The 18,564-nt window shown below is 45.7% G+C and overlaps 1 protein-coding gene across 7 annotated transcripts in view; it reads left to right on the plus strand.

The window, feature by feature from the left end:
- The first annotated feature begins 1,692 nt into the window (after positions 1 to 1,692).
- The window catches only part of SLC8A3 (solute carrier family 8 member A3), a 91,616-nt gene continuing 74,744 nt past the window's right edge, over positions 1,693 to 18,564 (plus strand). For 6 of the 7 annotated variants that reach the window (XM_058807101.1, XM_058807097.1, XM_058807102.1 and 3 more), the window contains exon 1: positions 1,708 to 3,473. In XM_058807101.1, coding sequence (XP_058663084.1) covers positions 1,708 to 3,473 — 1,766 coding nt within the window. Of the gene's footprint in view, positions 3,474 to 18,564 lie in introns of all 7 variants that reach the window. The other variant, XM_058807103.1, reaches the window with a different exon arrangement.

Consider the following 18,564-nt stretch of genomic DNA (forward strand, 5'->3'; position numbering starts at 1 on the left):
GCAAGCAACACAATATGATGATGAAATAGCCATTTGAGATGCATTTATTACTGCTGATAACACAATAATGTTGTCTGGAATATTCACAGTTCAGAGAGGAGGGTGGATCTCCTCAAGTGTTCAGGAGTTAGTTAATCTCTTTGAACTACTGTCATCTGAAGTTCAGGCATCTTGCTCTAAACTGCCTGACTGGGCACTCTCATGAGACAGCAGAGAAAGGTGTGAAGGGACATAATCCGTTCTGGAGATGTAGATCTTAAATACATCTTTTGTGTCAGCACGGGGTGGGACGGGAAGGATCGCTCCCTGGAAATGAGTCTCTCCTCTGACTACAAAGGGAGCCTGAGAGACTTGGTTTGACTTGCTGCCCAAGATTTGGTAGTTACAGTAGGGGAAATGAATCCCAGGCCTGCTCATTTGGCAGTACAAACCTCAATGAAAGTTAGTGGGAGTTAAGGCTTTTGAACTTTCCAAATGCTGTAGATAATGCCACTATTAAGGTTGATGTTTCCTGTGAGATACTTGCCTGTGTCTGGATTCACAAATGTGATTCGTCAGTTAAGCTTGAGATCAAATTCTTCCAGAGGCCCGTTATGAAGGAAGGAGAATAGTGTGATCCATGATAATGTGAAGGGTTCAGAATCCAATTTTAAATGGTGCAAGCCCTACAGCAATGTAGTCTGTAAGTAATAGAAGGTATTGTTGGGCAGTGATATGCCAAATCTGTGTGCTACATCGATCAGCTCCATTGTTTTTGTATGGTATTTTAGGTTAGAGATTACTTTCATTTTAGAAGATATTTGAAAATACATCAATTTCTTAGGGATGCAGAGGGAATGTTAGTGGGAATATGCATTTTGCTCTGTCTTCTGAGTTTTATGAGCACAACTTTGCTGAAATGTGGTATTTTTGTAGGCTTCTGTGACCATTTAAAAGCATGATTATTGATGTAAAATGTGACTGTCCAGATGGCAAAGGAGAGGCTAGTGATAAATGGCCTTTGGCACTTTGCCGAGCATGAGTCTTCTGCCCTGAGTTGATACCTTTACCTTCTAACATGGACCACCTGTGCATCAGAGCTTGGGGGAGCTGTAGGACTCTTCTGCAGACTGTTAGGAGGGGCTGTTTGTGGGGATGATTTGGTCACAAAGGTACTCCATGATTTATGACTGAATCACATCATACAAATGGACTTCATTTGAAGATTGGTCACTGGTCTTAAGTGGTACTTTTTGTGTTGCTAGAGACTGCTTGAATTGTTTTATTCTCTGCGTTTTGAGTCAGGGGGTCCTTAGGTTTGACAGCTTGTGCTGAGTTGAAGTGCTGTGCACTGAGGATCACCATGGCATCACTAGGTGAGTGGTAGCTGAGCGTTAGGTTCTGTTGCACATGATGTAGGTCAGGAATGAGCTTATATATATATATACACACACACATACTTTTCCTCTGAATTACTTTTCTAGCAGTTGATCTGCAGAGCATGTAAATGCTGCAGTTTGTTAGAGTCCCTGCTAAATACCTTCTTCAAAGTGGCAGAGAGACAGCCCATACATCTCTACCAGTACTCTTCAGTGGTGAGATACTGAAGTGCGTTTGGGTAAATGTTGCATCTTCCTTCTCTCTCATGCTTCCCTCCCCCCTCTCTGTTTTGTTTGTTTCAGGTTCTCGGCCTTTTTGGATCTACACAGTGGAAGTTGCATCTTGTGTATGGCGTGGTTAAGCTTGCAGCCTGTCACCTCGGCCTTCCTCCATTTTGGGCTGGTTACTTTTGTGCTGTTTTTGCATGGTTTGCAGGTGGATGCTGGCCTGACGGGAGACTCAACCAGTACAGTACAAAACAGCTCGTGTTCAGGATCTTTTGACTGCAAGGAGGGTGTTATCCTGCCAATATGGTACCCAGAAAACCCATCCCTTGGGGACAAAATTGCCCGTGTTATTGTATACTTTGTAGCGCTGATCTACATGTTCCTTGGAGTCTCCATCATTGCAGATCGTTTCATGGCATCTATAGAGGTCATTACATCACAGGAGAAAGAAATAACAATTAAGAAACCCAATGGAGAGACCACAACAACCACGATTCGGATTTGGAATGAAACTGTTTCGAACTTGACCCTCATGGCTCTGGGCTCCTCTGCTCCCGAGATCCTCTTGTCTCTGATAGAAGTGTGTGGGCATGGATTCATGGCTGGAGACCTGGGGCCATCTACAATTGTTGGCAGCGCTGCTTTCAATATGTTTATCATCATTGCCATCTGTGTCTATGTGATCCCTGATGGGGAAACCAGGAAGATAAAACACCTGAGGGTTTTCTTTGTCACAGCTGCATGGAGCATCTTTGCTTACATCTGGTTATACATGATCCTTGCTGTCTTCTCTCCAGGTGTGGTTCAGGTTTGGGAAGGCCTGCTCACGCTGTTTTTCTTTCCACTTTGTGTCGTTCTGGCTTGGATAGCAGATAGACGTCTGCTTTTCTACAAGTATATGCACAAAAAGTACCGTACTGATAAGCACAGGGGCATTATCATAGAATCAGAAGGTGATCACCCTAAGGGAATTGAGATGGATGGCAAGATGATGAACTCTCACTTTCTAGATGGGAACTTAGTGACTGTGGAGGGGAAGGAGGTAGATGAATCTCGCAAAGAGATGATCCGGATCCTAAAGGACCTGAAGCAAAAGCACCCAGAAAAGGACTTGGACCAGCTGGTGGAGATGGCCAACTACTATGCCTTGTCTCATCAGCAGAAGAGCAGAGCCTTTTATCGCATTCAAGCAACCAGGATGATGACAGGAGCTGGCAATATTCTGAAAAAGCATGCAGCTGAGCAAGCCAAGAGAACCACTAGCTTGCATGAGGTACGGCCAGAAGAACCCGAGGAATTCATCTCCAAAATTTATTTTGACCCATGCTCCTACCAGTGTCTTGAGAACTGTGGTGCTGTTCTCCTGACAGTGGTGCGGAAAGGAGGGGACATGTCCAAGACCATCTATGTGGACTATAAAACAGAGGATGGCTCTGCCAATGCTGGTGCTGACTATGAGTTCACAGAGGGAACTGTTGTCTTGAAATCCGGGGAGACCCAGAAGGAGTTCTCTGTGGGAATTATTGATGATGACATCTTTGAGGAAGATGAGCATTTCTTTGTGCGGCTCAGTAATCTCCGTGTGGTGGAGAGTGAGGAGCCTCCAGAGCTCAGTAACTCCCCATACCCAAAGGCCATGTTGGCTTCTCCTTGTGTGGCCACAGTGACTATCCTGGATGATGACCACGCTGGCATCTTCACATTTGAGTGTGACATTATACACGTCAGTGAGAGCATTGGTGTGATGGAAGTCAAAGTCCTAAGGACATCAGGTGCGCGGGGTACAGTCATAGTGCCATTTAGGACAGTAGAAGGGACAGCAAAAGGAGGTGGCGAAGACTTTGAAGACACTTATGGGGAGTTGGAGTTCAAGAATGATGAAACTGTGTAAGTACCCCATTCATTTCTGTTCTCGGGTCTAGTTATGGTATTTAACCCCACATTTTGAGTCCATTACAGGTGAATGCTGACAAGGGACAGGCTCCTTTTCTTCAGCTTTCTATCAGTTTCCCTACTTACCTCTATCAGGCAAGAGCCGACAGCAGGATTTAAGAGCTCAAAGCTCTTGTCCCTTCCCTCTTGGGAATGACAAACTGAGGCTTAGAAATACTGGGGATCAGGGATAGGAAGGAAATATATAATTCTCTGAGATCCTGTAATAAAGCTAAGGGTTAATGGAGAGTTAAGGTAGAGAGAGAAGGAAAAAGATGAGGTTTTACTTGGCTGGGCAAATACGGGAAAGCCTCTTTTTGAGCACCAAACATAGGGAACACAGAACTTTGTTGCAATCCCTAGATTAAAGGTTCATAACAATTATTCCCAGGCATGCAAGAGCTGCTCAGTAGTCCTTGGATTTTATTTTCACATGAGCGATACTTCATACCTGTGTCCCTAGGCTTGCCTGTGCAACTGGCAGGTCTTTGTGGCAGCTAATTCCCAGCACAGGCACAGCTGCAAAGCTATTCTGCTGAACCTGAAATCCCTGCAGCTTTTATGACTCTATAGTCTACCTATATTTCCTACATCACCTTCTCTATGATCGCTGTATGTCTGTTCATTTGCTACCTGTGGTTTTTTCCCCCTTATAAAATACTGTGGCAAATGGCAAGTATGGTCTAAAGCATTACAGATCACAGCCTGCCCATGTGGCTCCATGACCCAGTGTTTTCATACAGAATAAAGAAGGGAAGCAGCACCCATCCTATTAATTCAGCTTTTTTTATTGCATACTAAGTAGCTGATGCTAAGCTAGGAAGTAATAAAGATCAGAGAGGCGATAATGTCTAATTGCTCTAAGTACCTGTTGTTAACAAAAGTGAGGAATGAGAAAAGTCCCTTAGTTGAGCAGGGAGAAGGACAAAGGTGTGAGCCTGATGCTAAAAGTCCTAAGTGCCTAGTTCCTTTTGTTAAAATCTAATCACTTGATCTATCACAGGAAGAATTGTGTGGCTTGCATCTGACATCAGAGAAAGGAAATATTTGTACCAAACCTCCCAAGGATGTGCCCAGAAGGATGTTAATATATTAAATTCTGCAAAGTAGGTATGTCCTAATTTGATAGGCCCTTCTGTTTTAGCCCACTAAACCGTTTAATCCAGCTAATATCCACAGTCTTGATGCTTGATTATAAGTATATGTTCTTCCTGTTAGAGGAAGAGAAGCTCCTGTTGGCTGGATTCAGCCAGTGTCAGAGCTGGAAGGGGGTCAGCTGTCCTAATCTGGCCTTTTTGAGAAGATGGACCATGCAGGTCAGTCTGCTTAGCTGAACCACAAGCTAATTTCTGTGGAGAAAGCAAAGAAGAATGTTAGGTTTGTGGTTACAGTCTCTTGTGAGCAGGCTACCTAAAATATGATGGGTACTACTTTGCTTTAGCCAGGTCTTGAAGCAGAGACTTTCCTTGCTTGAAGAAGACCATCACTGAAAGGCCAGCAGATCTGGGGTAACAGAGAGTACTCAGAGCTGTACTCCCTTTCTCTCATGTGCTGGCTAATGGAAGACTTCTTTTTGTCTTTGAAAAGTGTGACAGAAGGTCAGAGCATACCTACAGAGTTGCTTCACTTGGGTTAAAACAAATTGTTTTCAGCAGAACCTTGTGGCACAGACTCCAATAAAAAAAAGGCAGTCCAGAAAACAAGTATGTGTAAGTTGCTTAACACTGTAGTTTTTGACCCAGCAGTGGCGTAGAGCATAGACAGGACATTTGTAGTGTATTTAAAATGGTGGCCACACCTGATGCATTAATGAGACTTTCACTTCTGCATCAGAAGCCTACTGAGAACAAAGCCCACTAGCCTCAGTGGCCGTGAAGATCATGTGGCTAGCAGATTTTAATTTATTTTGAAGCTGGAATTAGTGTAGTGGCTCAACATTGCATTTAATCAAGCTAATATGCCTAACAGGGAGGGAGATGATATCAGCCAGCGCATATCTTTATTCACTCCCTATTTACTCCTTTATTCATACCTCCAGGAATTATAGGAATGGAATTTTAGTCTGGAAGCATGGAGGTAATTTTCAGTAATCAGTCTTTGGCCTTTAAATTCAGCGAACACAGGTCAGTTGCTGCATTTTGCCAGCTCCTCTTTGAAGTCCAGGTTGTAGCAGCTGTGGAAACCTGGAAGCAGTAGTAGGTGGGTTTAATATTTTCTTCCTTCTCTGCTTTCTAAATCTGAATGCAGAAAAATAATTTTGATATTATACCTATTATTTAGGCTACAAATAAATTTGAAGTGATTTAAATCTGAATTTTGGACTTCAGACCCATAATGCTGCTATTCCAACAAACAGTTTGCTTAGCCCAGTTTGGGAAGATGGGTGGATAGGGTGTTTGGTACAGTTTCACTGACCCAGAGGGCAGTGCATGAGTCACAGAATTGCTTGGTACAAGGCTGTCTGAAGACACTGGGTCACCAAATAGCCAGAGCTATGCCTGGCTAAATATTTGAGTCTGCCTCTTAGATGCCTTGCCACTGAGGGGATTCACCACGAGGTATTGACATCCCCTGCACACTGAAGGGGGAACCAGGAGTCCACCAAGCTCAGTACAGAACAGAGAGGACAGCAGGGAGACTAAGACAGTCAGCAGGCAATACAGTGGGAGGCAGAAAGCAGCGAGAAGTTAACGTGCTCCCCACTTCAGCCTACTGTTTAGATCCTTGCCTAAGAAAAATGGAATTTGGGCTCTAGTTTCCATGCTGGTGTAAAACTCCTACACCAGCATGTCCACCTCACTGCCTTAACCTTCACAGTCTTCTCATGGAGTCACTTTGATAAGATTTTTTGACTTGTGGAGGAGACAAATTATTTAACAGCATCTTGCAAACACGTAAGACAGTGCTGAGCTTTGCCGTGGCTATGCACATATGCTAAGGATCTGCAGAACTGCAGGCACAGAGAAGCACTGATCTGTGTAAACTAAAGGAGAGCAAAGCTTCAGTTCATGCTCTCAGCTTGTTCTCTATCACATGAACTTAAAAACTCACATTGTGCAGCAGCAGGCAATCTGTAAGCAGTTTGTAGGTCGGCCTCCTGAAGTGTAGCAATGGCTAAATTAATTTGGGGGGGGGGATTGGATTACACAGCACCCCTGATATCAAACTGTAGGAGAAGTGCTGCCACCTACCAGATCCCGAGGGCCAAGGATAAGGACTTTCTCTGGAAACTAAACTAAAGGGGGAACAGGCCTTCACTTAGATATAACAGGACAAAACAAACAGTCTCGCGAGTGGTTTTGAGAGGCTTTCCCTAAAATATATGGGACCAAAAAAAAGCTGAGTTGATTTGAGCTTTACAGAACAAGAGGGAAATGGGTCCTGCCAGCGGGTCTTGCTTATTGCCTCTGTGATTCTTTCTAGACTAACGCAGTCAAAGTTTCCTTACTCACTTTTGGGTGGGAGCACAAGAGAAGATGCTGAGAATGCAGGCTGAGACGAGGGGTATTGAAACAATGCCACTATTACTGAAATATGGTTCTATGCAGAGTGTGTGTGTTTGTATGTATGCATGGGTGTGTTTGAGTGTTGGATAGCTGTGAATCAAGCCATATAATCTTGAATGCTGTTGTCTGTTGAGAAGGGAGTTGTTCAAATCTCAAATATTTGATTATGCTGCCTCCTTTTCAATACATTTTTTATTTCTGAATTCCTGTTCCAATGAGGGCCAGATATAAACTAAGCAGCTAAAGTGGAATCCTAGCTCTCTTGTTGACCAAAAGGATCAATCAACCCAAAAGCTTCTTTTTTTTTTTTTGGCAAAATTACTGAATAGTTTTATTTTAAATTATTTTGTATGGAAATAAATGTTAGGTTCTTGAAGGTATGAAAATGTAGAAGAATGATTGACCCTGCTGCTTTATCATGTCTCAGCAATAAAGAAATCATTAAGAGCCAGAAGCAAAAAAATGCATTGAGTTTTAAAGGATGTTTTTTTTTTTACATTAGAAAGAGAGCTCCTATCAAGTCATTAAATTTAATTTAAATTTTCTCTGTTTAAATTGTTTCGTCTGTTTAAAACTGTTGAAATTCATATGGAAATTTGTCTGTGTCTTGTTTTAGAATGTTTGGAAAGATACACAAGTTACCAATGGCTAGCTGATATGTTAGACAATAATGAGGATCTGCTGTGGCCCTGTCACTTGCAGCAGCTGTACTGACTTAAGGCTTACTAGATGCCTTTGTTGCTTGCTAAGTTGCTTGCAGGACTTGCAGGCTACTAGAATTACAGCTATTTGCCTGTAGCCTTTGCAGAGTGTTGCCTGTGGCTCAGGAAGGCTATTGAGAGATGCTGTGGTGTTGAACTGGTATTCAATGGGCTGCACAGCCTCTTTCCAAGTCAGCTTGGCTAAACTTTGGTAGCATATGGGAACCTAGAGTCCCTTATCTATGTGTGTGTTCGGCAGAGTGCTTGGTATCAGAAGGGCTGTCTACTCCTTTTATACAGAGACTGCTGGAGACAAACATATGGGGACACTGCCTTGATAGGCAGTGAGATACTGTTCCTTCCCTTCAGGATTTGGGTAGGATGTCGTGCAAGTTGCATGTTGCCTCTCCTTGTCTGCTTCTCCCCAGAGAATCCCACAGGCTGCTGTGTGCATGGCTGTGTCTGCACCATGAATCACTGTGAGCCTTGGGCTGTCTCCCAGGATGTGCTTAGTTTGGTAATGCTGGTCTTCCAAAGGGCTGCCATGGCACTGTGCAGTGAAAAATCATCCTCATGTTGGGGGCTTCAGGCACTTTCTGGCAGGGGGCTCATGAAATGCATGTCTTTGTGTGCATGTGGTGGCTGGAGGTGGTCCTGTCTGCATCAAGGTCACCTTGGTGCTGTGCCCCAAGGCTGTTGGTTAACAGTTGCCCCAGGGCAGACAGCACATGCTGGTGCTGCTGCCCTCTCTCCTGTGTGTTGTGCCACCCTTGTTTGGTAGGAAGGTCAGTATCCCTTTCCCCTCCTTTCCCCCTCCTGTCTAACAGGGGTTGGACACAGAGACCCTGGGCCTTAACCCCTTGCTCTCTTGCCTGCCATGATGGCTCTTGGCTTCTTCCAGCAGATCTGGTCATGGTGATGGGGGAGAAAAGGGAGTGTTGGTTTTCTGCTTGAAGGATGTCACGCTGAGGTTTAGCACCCTTAGTTGGCCTTCCTTTTTGCCATGCAGCACTTGAGGAAACCGTCAACCTAATTTTTTAATTTGATCACCTACACAGTTATGGTTGTGTCATTTTGAGGGGAATGCTATTATTGATACTTAGCTCTTTTGTTTGGTATTTCTTCAGTAGATCTCCTAGCACTTTGCAAAGGAGATTGAGAGACAGTATTCCCATTTTGCAGATGTGGAAAAAATACAGAGAAAGTGACTTGTCTTCCTTCTGGATTACCGACCAGATGAAAAGCAAAGACACGAATAAAAACTGATCTCCCTGAACTGCTGACCTGTGCTCTATCCAGAGAAGGTCTGTGTGCATCAAGCTTATAGTTTTGCATTACTCAGGACCACATTGAATTTTTGCAGATTCACTGACCTCTCTTCAGCTGTTGAGAGTCAGGATGGTACAGGTGTAGGCAGTAACTGGAATATCTCACTATTCCCCCAAGCTGACAACAGGAGCTGCAGTTTTGGATGTTCATTTTCCTAAATTAAATTTTGGCTACATGACATGGAGGTCTGCTGCATCAGCAGACTTTGCTTTATTTATATCAGCTGTGATTACGCCAATTAATGACCAAGGTAATAACAAAATTATTTTGGTACTTGAATCTGAAATCTTATTCAATAGCTGTCATACACCATACATTGACCCTAAGGCTCTGGTTCTGAGAAGACAGCCTTCAAAAAAATAAGACTTATTAGTGGGACTCCAGGCAATGAGAATTTGTTGTGTGAGGCTGATGGTTTCCTTCTCTCAGGAGGGAATGCTTCCTTCCCATTACAGCCTACTGAGATTGAATCCTCTAAACTTTTCTCTAGTTTGTCTCTATTAGTAGGTAGGCACCCTCTGGCTTTCTTTTCCTGCTTCTACAGTTAAATTAGAAGTTCTTGATCTCTATTTTAATTCACATTAAAGCAAAACAGTAGCAGACGCCCTCAAGTTAAGCAAACTTGCGCCCCACTATTTTGCCATTGATAAAGGCTGTTGTATTTGCTTTTTGCTGTGAAATTCTCCTGTCAGTTTTCTTAGCAGTATCTCAGCAGTATTTAATTTAACTGAATTCCTTTACATACATGCACAGATGCTTTAATTTCTGCTACAGTCTGTCCCACTGTGAAGTCTAGGTGATGTGACCTGCAGGGGATTAGTGTAAGGTGTCAGGGGACTGTTTCTGGAATGTCTGTAAAACCAGCCTGCAGAAATGTGAGACCTTGACACCGCACTGGGAAGAGAAGCCCTGAGCTGACCTTTACCTTCCCAGATAGTCCTGTTGGCAGGTGTCAGGGGATATACTTGCCCTCTGTCCATGAAGGACAAGCAACATCCTGTCTCAGGGACTGTGACTTCTTGCCCAGAGGCATTATGTGACAGTGTTAAATGGGGGAGGCCTGGGACTCCAGCTCAAAACTGAGGCACGTGGCAGAGATCAGCTCTTCAGCAGCTCCTGGGAAGCTTATGGATTCTTCAAGAAGGCCCTTCAAATGGACATTCTGCAATGTATAGGAGAGGGCAGTGAAATTCCTAGTTTAGGGCAAACACAGGGAAATTCACCTTGACAAATGACACAACCAAGTTTTGGATTTAAAAACAAACAAAGGACCAGAACTGGTCCAAGATAAAACAAGTTTACTGTGGTTTTGCCTGCTTAACTCACACTGACTCATGCCTTACTGAGTGGAGCACCTTTGCAAAACGAGTAACTTAGAGGTCATGCTGTCTACACAGAGGGTTAGAGGCACAGGCAGTATTTGTTTCCCACATGTAAAGAAGAAGGAGAAAGCACAGTTTGAATGATGAAGCTTCAGGGGATTAAGAAGAGATGCTGGTGGCAAGCTTGATGGACATCCCATCATATGTGCTGGGAGTTTTTTGGAAAGCCAACAGTGGGAATGCTATTTATGGCATCATTATAAAGTGTCTGTGACTCTGACTTCTAACAAATCAGAGTGTCAGTAGAATTTGTGTTAAGTATGGGCTTATCCTTCTGTAAATGAGATGAAGAGAACAACAGTGTCTAAAGTATCCCCACCCAGAGGTCCTTCAGCATGTTTTTGATGTGATTAAAGAGGAGCTGCTCGTGGTGCAAGATGGCAGTGGTTTCAAATAAGAGCTGATTTACCTGTTGCTAGCAGTGTGATTTGGTTTTTATTTACTTCATGTCAGGAAAAAAGGTGATAAAAGAATTTGCTATGCTGGCTGATTGAAGCACCAGGGACCAAGTTCATCTTCCATTTAGCTTCAGTGAAAACAGGAGATTAAAGCTGGGAGGAATGTGGACTCATACATATTTACAGCTGTCTTAGCAGATGGGCTGTTGACAGATGAGGCCCCTCAAGTCTCTGCCTGGGTGCTGGGTGCCAGCATGTATTGCTGAGAGCATTGTAGCTGAAGTCAGTCCTGGCGTTGAGCAGGCACTGGCTGCTTCCTGGATCGGACCCTTTAGGTGAATTGTGCTGGAAGGGCAGTGAGATAGAAGTCTGAATGTCAGATAGCACCAGTTCTTCCTGCCAGGCTTTACAGGAACTGTCCTTAGGAGGCCGGTGGAGACATCTGCTGAGGTGCCGCAAAGCCTGAGCAGCTTCATGTGGAGCATGGTGCAGCCCCAGATGTGGACTGCAGTAACTGGAAACATTCCTCTGAACAGCACATTCCTAACAGCTCCTGCTTATCCTGCCTCTCTCCTTCCACATCCTCATGTGGAGACCTTCTGGGTGTTAAAAGCAGACCAGGACTTGATGCTCTACTCCATGTGAGCAAAAGCCATGGCTCTGTTCTCCTGCTCCTTTTGTTAGATGGTGGAAAATCTCCTTTGGTGTTTCCTGTGCTGGGCAAGAAAGAGACTTCTTCTTTCTTCCCTGTTCACCTCTCTAAAGAGATTCCAGGAGTGGTTGCTCCTGCCTGTGCTGTGGCTGTTTGGCTGAGTGTGTCGTTGATGTTTTATCTCCTGCTGCACCTCTTTAGTGATATATGTAAAAGTATGTTGTTAAAGTGAAATGGGTTAGGAATTACCTTTTGTGCATCTATTTTTCTTTCCATGAGATCAGCAAGCCAAATGTGTCCTGCTCTCAGAAAATTACCTACCTGAGCACTGTGCTGCTTGATTTTTATCATTTAAAGAGAAAAGGGTGATAAAATGATCAATGTTTAACATAGAAATTTTGCTCCACTTACCTGTGCTTTATCTGTTTTCCCTCCTGGGTTGGTCTCTCCTTTGCGTCATCTGCTTGAGAGTTTTGGTTTAATACTGCTATTCCCGTTTCCCTCAGTAAAGACAACTAGATCACAATGCTGTTTAGAAAGGATGTGCTGGGACCAGTGCATTGGCTTTGCAAGATATCAAATGCTCTGTTTTCTAAGACATCAGAAATGGTTACTTTTGGGGTGTGTTGTGGCGGGCTTTGGTAGCTCACAGTAGTTTTCTCATTCTGTGTTGTAACTGGGAAGAGGGAACATGTGAATTGGCAGTTTTTCCCAGATGTGTCCTGTTAGCTAACACCACCAGAGGTGGGCAGAACTCTGAATAATGCAGGAGCACGGTAAGCTGACCATGTATGAGCAATAACTGCTTGCCTAGTAGCTGGGCTCCCAGGGTTTCATCAGCTGGATCCTTCAGACCCGTACCTGAAAGCTGTGACAGGGTCCTGAAAGCCAGGGAGGAGCCTGGCTACTGCTGGTGTGAGAGGCTGTAGCACTGGGAAAGCATGAGGAGTTGAGCACACTGTCTCAGTGGCATGGTGCCTGTCCTATTGCAAAGTCCTAATTTTCTGTGATTAGCAAATTCTTGACATAATTGTCTTTCTTGCTCTTTTTGTGGCCTGAGAAGTGGAGCAGTGCTAGACATGGTCTGTGGGAGTCAGGGCTGATGGCAGCTTCAGTAGGTCATTAGACTTTGTGGTGGGCAGCTGGTGCTGGCTTTCCCTTGAGGTACTGACAAAAAAAAAAGTCAGAGGCCTCATTAACCCATCCTTTATATGGTATGGGGCAGCAAAAACCAGCATAACAGTGTGACATCCCCCCTGGCTTGACAGTAAGCTGTAGACAGCAGAGGCCGAGCAGGAGAGAAGTGCAGAGTGGTTTTCTTGGAGCACAGTGCCCAGGAGAGAGGGTAAAGAGCAAAGGATCTGCTGCTTGAAGTGCTGGGAGAACATCAGTAAGTGACAGGTGGGTTTTTTCTTCTCTAAGCTCTGTGTGGAGTAGTAGAACCCCTCTGTGTTCCTGTGCAGTGCTTTTGGCCATCCAGAAGGCCAAAAGCATCACCTGAAGGAGGTGAGGTGCCATGGTGCAGAGGCAGCAGGGCAGCTGTCTTTGCTAGCCTGGTGCTGCAGCTCTCCTGGGAAGATCTGGTTGATGACAGAAAAACTCAGTGAGTCCAGACTAAAATGAAGAGCAAAGTCCAAGGATGAAATAGGCCACTGGCTTTGGGTGCCCAGGCAATGGAAGCATGGCCAGCCTCAGGGGAAGAAGCTGCTTTGTGCTGGGGTCACTCTGTCTGGCTCTGAGGGGCCAGGGTGGTCTTTCACAGCTCTGGGGCATTTGAAGGCAGGACAAATGGAGGAGCAGGCTGAGGGAAGACCTTTCCCAGCATATGCTGTATTGACTGGAGTCCATGAATGCCCTAGCCTGAGACAAGGGCATTCAATGCCCTCCAAATGCCTTTGGAGACAGCTTCTTGGAGTCTTTCTAAAGAAGACTGAGATTCCCTCGTGCACGTAGCCTGACGTGTCATACCTCATGTGGCGCCGTGTTTCCTGTCCCCACTCTGAGAATGGAGCCCGGCAGTTGCCTGGGCAGGGAATGGTGACTGCTGTTGGCAAGGGATTTCTCCCTTGTGGTGTAGGGCTGTCCTGGTGGCAAGCAAAGGAGTTTCTCAGGGCTGTGAGGTTGTGGAGGAGAGGAACAAGTATGCAGCATCAACAAACTTCTGCTAAGGGTACCTTTCTTTCAATTTGATGGGGGGAGATGATTTTTTAAAATGAATTGCTGTATAAGGTAATGGCCTGCTCCCTGGAGAGAACATCTAATGGAATGAAAGGGTATCTCTGTCTTGTTTTGGGCGGTGAGAGCTTCCTCGAACTGCTGCCCAGAATACTTGTGAGACACCCTATAATTCAATTAGAAGTACCCTCCAGGGAGCATATAATTATATCATATCTATGAAACATAATGACAGCCCCCTCATATCACATGGTGAGCAACTGTCTGCTGCTGCCCAGAACCTTTCACCGGTAAGGAACTAATCTGCTTAGCACAGATTGAACTCGGTGGTGTACAGTGCTTACCCAAATGCTTCTGAAGGGAATCCCTGCCAGCAGAATAAACCTGTTAGCAGCATGTGAGCATCACTGCACCCGCATTTCTCTCCCCAGCCTTCAGGCCATTCCAACCAGGGCAGTTCACCTGCACCTTTGTCATCTTCTCTAAAGCTGCTTGGGAATTTTAAAGACTGGGAGGTTTTCTTTATGCCTTTAAACTTGTCTTTTTGCCCCTTATTGTGTAGTTATAGCCAGTGATACAGTGTGCGCTGCAGGGATTGAGGTCCATAATAGGCAATGTGCTACCATTCTGCTGGTAGTTTGTAAGATTTCAGTACAAGTTAGGATGTTGTGGGAGGAAGAGCAATTGTACCACCAGTTGAAATGAGTTTCCCTGGTGTGAACCACAGCATTGCAGCATCTCAAAAGGTTTTAGACTAGAAGTGAGGAACACTGACCACCACGTAGAGGACTTCTGTGGGATACTGTATTTCCAATTAATTCTCACAAGAGGCATCAGCTTCAGTCAATCTGCAGAAGACTGTAGAGGGAGAACAGGGTGGGGTGTTGGTGTGACTTTCAAGTACCCAAGGAAATCCTGTGGGGGAATTTCCTGACCCACAGTAGAAGTCAGCTGGGAAACAGCATTGTCTGCCTTGTGATTGAAGAGTAGCCCTAGTCCAGAGAGGACTGACGATGCTCTGCCAAGATTGGGCTGCCCCAATCCTGCTGTAGTAAGTTCAGCAGCCTCAGATGGCTCTCACAGAAAGCTCATCCACCCGCATGAGTAAACTCATCTACCTGTCACAGGATTGTAGTTGCTGTAGGTACTGTTGAGTTGCTGTCTGTCAGCCTCCAAGTGTCTTTTTGCCCTCAGATCCCAGAGCTCTAAGGGAGTTGGACACCTCTGGAATATGAGACAAGGACCTTTGAGAGATGATAGAGACAGTGGATGAGCGAGGTTTCCTCGCATTAGGAAGAAGAACATCATGCTGAACTTGAAGACAATGGATCTGAGTCCCAACGTGTGTCCTTGACTGCCATTTTGGGGGTGAATCTCCACAGGGGGAGCTGAGTTTTTTTAGATGGCACTAGGGTGCAACATCTTTTTTAGGAAGGAATTCTTCACAGAAATGGTGATTGGATAGTGGAAAGGGCAAGGAGGTGTTGGTGTAGTCACCATCCCTGGAGGTGTTTAAGGAAAGGCCAGTGGAGCTTAGTGTCTGGTCTGGGTGACAAGGCGATGTTTGGTCATAGGATGAACTCAGTGCATCACAGAGGTCACTTCCAACCTAACTGATTCTGTGATCTCTGTGATTCTCTCCTTGGGGACAGTTCCATGAGGAATCACTGGCCATCAGGGCCCTGGTGGGGGTGTGTCCAGGGCTCAGCTGAGTTCTGCTGAGAATTGCTGAGTAATCTGGTAAAAGGCAGATAGAGAGCATCATGGTTGGAATGCGAAATGGATGAGAGTTCCTTGCTAAGAACCATGGGGCCTTGGTCTTCTCCTCTAGTGTGGGGCTGGGTTTCCTTCTGCAAGGGCTCCTCGGTCAGTGGGAATGGCTTGGAGAGGAATTCATCTCCTATTTTCTTCTCCACTAACTGGTAGGAAAGGAAATTTCAGTCTTGCTGAGGCAAGAGAAGGGAAGGAGGAACTGATCTCTGCTCTTTCTGCTGTCTCTATTCCCCCACCCCAGAAAAAAATCTAGCACTGTGGAGCCTACCTACTTCCACTACCTACTGCCAGTGAATGCTTCAGCAAACTGGGAGGGCGTCTGTTCTTCAGGCAGCACTGGTCTTGAGCATGGCTTGAAGTGAAGGGAAAACCAAGATTCTTCCCCATATTTACCTTCTTCTTGGCATCTAGGTATCTGTAATGATGATCCCCAACTCCAAGCAGTGCAGCAAAGCAAGAGTTTTGGTATGAAAGAAAATGCTGAATCATTGTGTAAATCCTGGTGGCTCTTGAGCACCATATCCTTATCCAGAACAGGAGACTTAGACAAACACTTGAGACAGGCTCCCACTGGCTGCATTTGACTTGTGTTTTCACCACAGCTCTGGAGTAATGCTCACTGCTCATGTGCATTTGTTGGCTTTCTGTTCCTGGGGAAGCTCCTTTTACCAGCTGGCTCATGCTTCACTTGGCCCTAGGAGCAGTTGCATGCTTTTTCTGTAACAAGGAGGTGGGACAGTGGCACAGTCAAGGTTATCTGACCTCCTGTAGGCAGAGTACTGAAAGACCCTGAGGAATATTGAGGAAACATTATTTGGTTACCCTGGGCAGTTTCTCATAACAATTAAAGCTATTTTGTGGTTTTATTTCTCTTTTTGTATGGAGGGAATCCAAAATTACTCAACAAATTGAGCAGCAGAATCATTTTATGTACTGAGAAAAAGTGAGTGCCCATAGGCATGCTGTGTTTGGTGGCCAGTGGTCCTGTGAGGTAGCATAGGGCAAAGGGTTGTCATGACCAGGAGGGGCCTGTGCTGGACAGGTTTGGGGGCTGGCACAGTCAGCAGTAGGGTGTCTGTTCCACGAGGAGGGGTGTGCTGCTCTTGGGGAGCATGCAGTGAGCCAGGAGTGAGTGCCTGGGTCCCGAGCACCCTTCAGTGCTGGATGGGTGACTGGAGTGTTTGTGTGGTGCTCACTTGAAAACACAGGCTCTGGAGAGCAGAGTGGTTGACACAGCTGGGATGCAGGGACTAGAAACCAGACAGTTTCTTCATAAGGAATACAGATCTGCAACAAAAATCACAGGCTTCATTTCTACATGGGCACCAGGTGCTGGGGCAAAGGCCTCCCTGGAGAAGCCTGCCTAGGGTCGCCCCTGAGATGCTTCTGTTGCCATGCCCAGATGGGGCACATTGATCCTCTTTGGGAACAGTGATGGGTTGGTGGGCTTTGTGGCATGCTGTGGTATTGCTGACCTTGGCTCCCACAGCCCTCTCCAAGCAGCCCGCATAGGTCTGAATGTCAGCTATTGCTGCAAGGCTCCTGCAGGGATGTAGTGTCTCACCAGAGCCCTGCCATTTAAAGCACCAACCTCTTGCTAACCCCTTAGCAGCTGTGGAACTGTTGATCTGTTTCTGCCTTTTTGCAGCATCTGGGTACACCGTTCCCTCCTCTCACATGCACGTCACGGTTTTTGTGCACAGAACGTGATGCCACTGTTTCCTCTGCTCATGCTGCCTGTACTGACCCAATAGGAACCTGTTGCCAGACTCTGGTGAGCACCTCTGAGAAGTGTGAAGACTGAAGTCCCATCCATAAAGGTGGCAGGGTCTGCCAGCCTATTTGTTAGCTGATGTCAGGGTGTGTGATGTGGGTACGTGCCCATCTCAGCTTGTGCTATAAGCCCTTATTCACTCAGTCCTTTCACCAGAGACTGCTTGGGTACTTTGGCAACTTTAAATTGCCTTTAGCCTTGACTAAACTGAGAACCTACAAGGAAAAGCTTTTTTACAGTGAAAACCAGCTGGGAGTGGATATATGCTAGATTGGGCTCTTTCTAGCTGCAGAAGGTGACTGGGAACGGTCAGCATGAGTTTACTATAGCAGATCATGCCTGACTAACCTGATGACTTTCTGTGGTGATATGCCAGAGATGGTGGTTATGGAGGGAGCAGTGGGTGACATTTATCTTGGCTTCTGGTTTTTGATGTGTTCTACAGCATCGTTTAGCCAGACTGGGAAGATACAGCCTTGATAGGTGATACAAGATGAATTTACAAGCTGTCTGGTCTATCAGACTGAAAAGGTAGTGGTCAGTGCTCTGAGGCTGAATGGGTAGCCAGTTCCTAATCACAGCCTTAAGAAGCCAATGTAAGAACTGGACAGTTCAGCATCGTAATCCGTGCCAGGGATGATAGGGTAACATGCAGCCCTGTCCTGGTGTGCCCATATGCACTGTGGTCCAGGGGGAAGGTTGGTATGCTGGAGTGTGGGTTGCTGGCCAAAGGGACCTTGGTGTGCAGCAGAAAGGGACCAATGGGCCTTGGGAAGTCAGGAGAGAGAAATGCAGATCTTGTACCTGGGATGGGGTCAGCCATTGCCCTGGTGCAGGCTGTGGGCTGGCTGGCTGGGAATGGCTCTGCAGGGAAGGAGCTGTGCTGCAGGGAGAAACTGCTTGGTTCATGCAGTTTAAAACAAATCAAGATTGAAGCAGCACATTGATTTATCAGCAACATATAATTAACCAGCAATCAGTGAACTATATAAGGATCAATACCAGCAACTCAGGGAAGAAACCACAGTGCCAGTCACCTATGCTGTGCTGATGTTCAGCTACAAATTTCCAAGAGTCCTTCTGTAACTGACTTCCAGAAGTTGGGCTCACACACAGTTATGTGCCTCCCTGGCTTTCCTGTCTCAATGGCAGTTGGTGCCTGGGGTGAGCTCTGTGAGACGCTGGTGGTCCCTGTGGACATCAGTCAGCACCACAGTATGTCTTAAATATTAGCCAGAGTTGTCACTGCTACTGACTTGGGATTTTGCAGGCAGTGGCAGAGGTTTATTCCCTGTAAAAGATGGAAGCAGCTCTGGCCCTCATTGGGATGTCAAGGGAAGGTCTCCCTGGGCTGCC

The sequence above is a fragment of the Ammospiza caudacuta genome, chromosome 6 (genome assembly GCF_027887145.1).
Source record: "Ammospiza caudacuta isolate bAmmCau1 chromosome 6, bAmmCau1.pri, whole genome shotgun sequence".
Taxonomy (NCBI): domain Eukaryota; kingdom Metazoa; phylum Chordata; class Aves; order Passeriformes; family Passerellidae; genus Ammospiza; species Ammospiza caudacuta.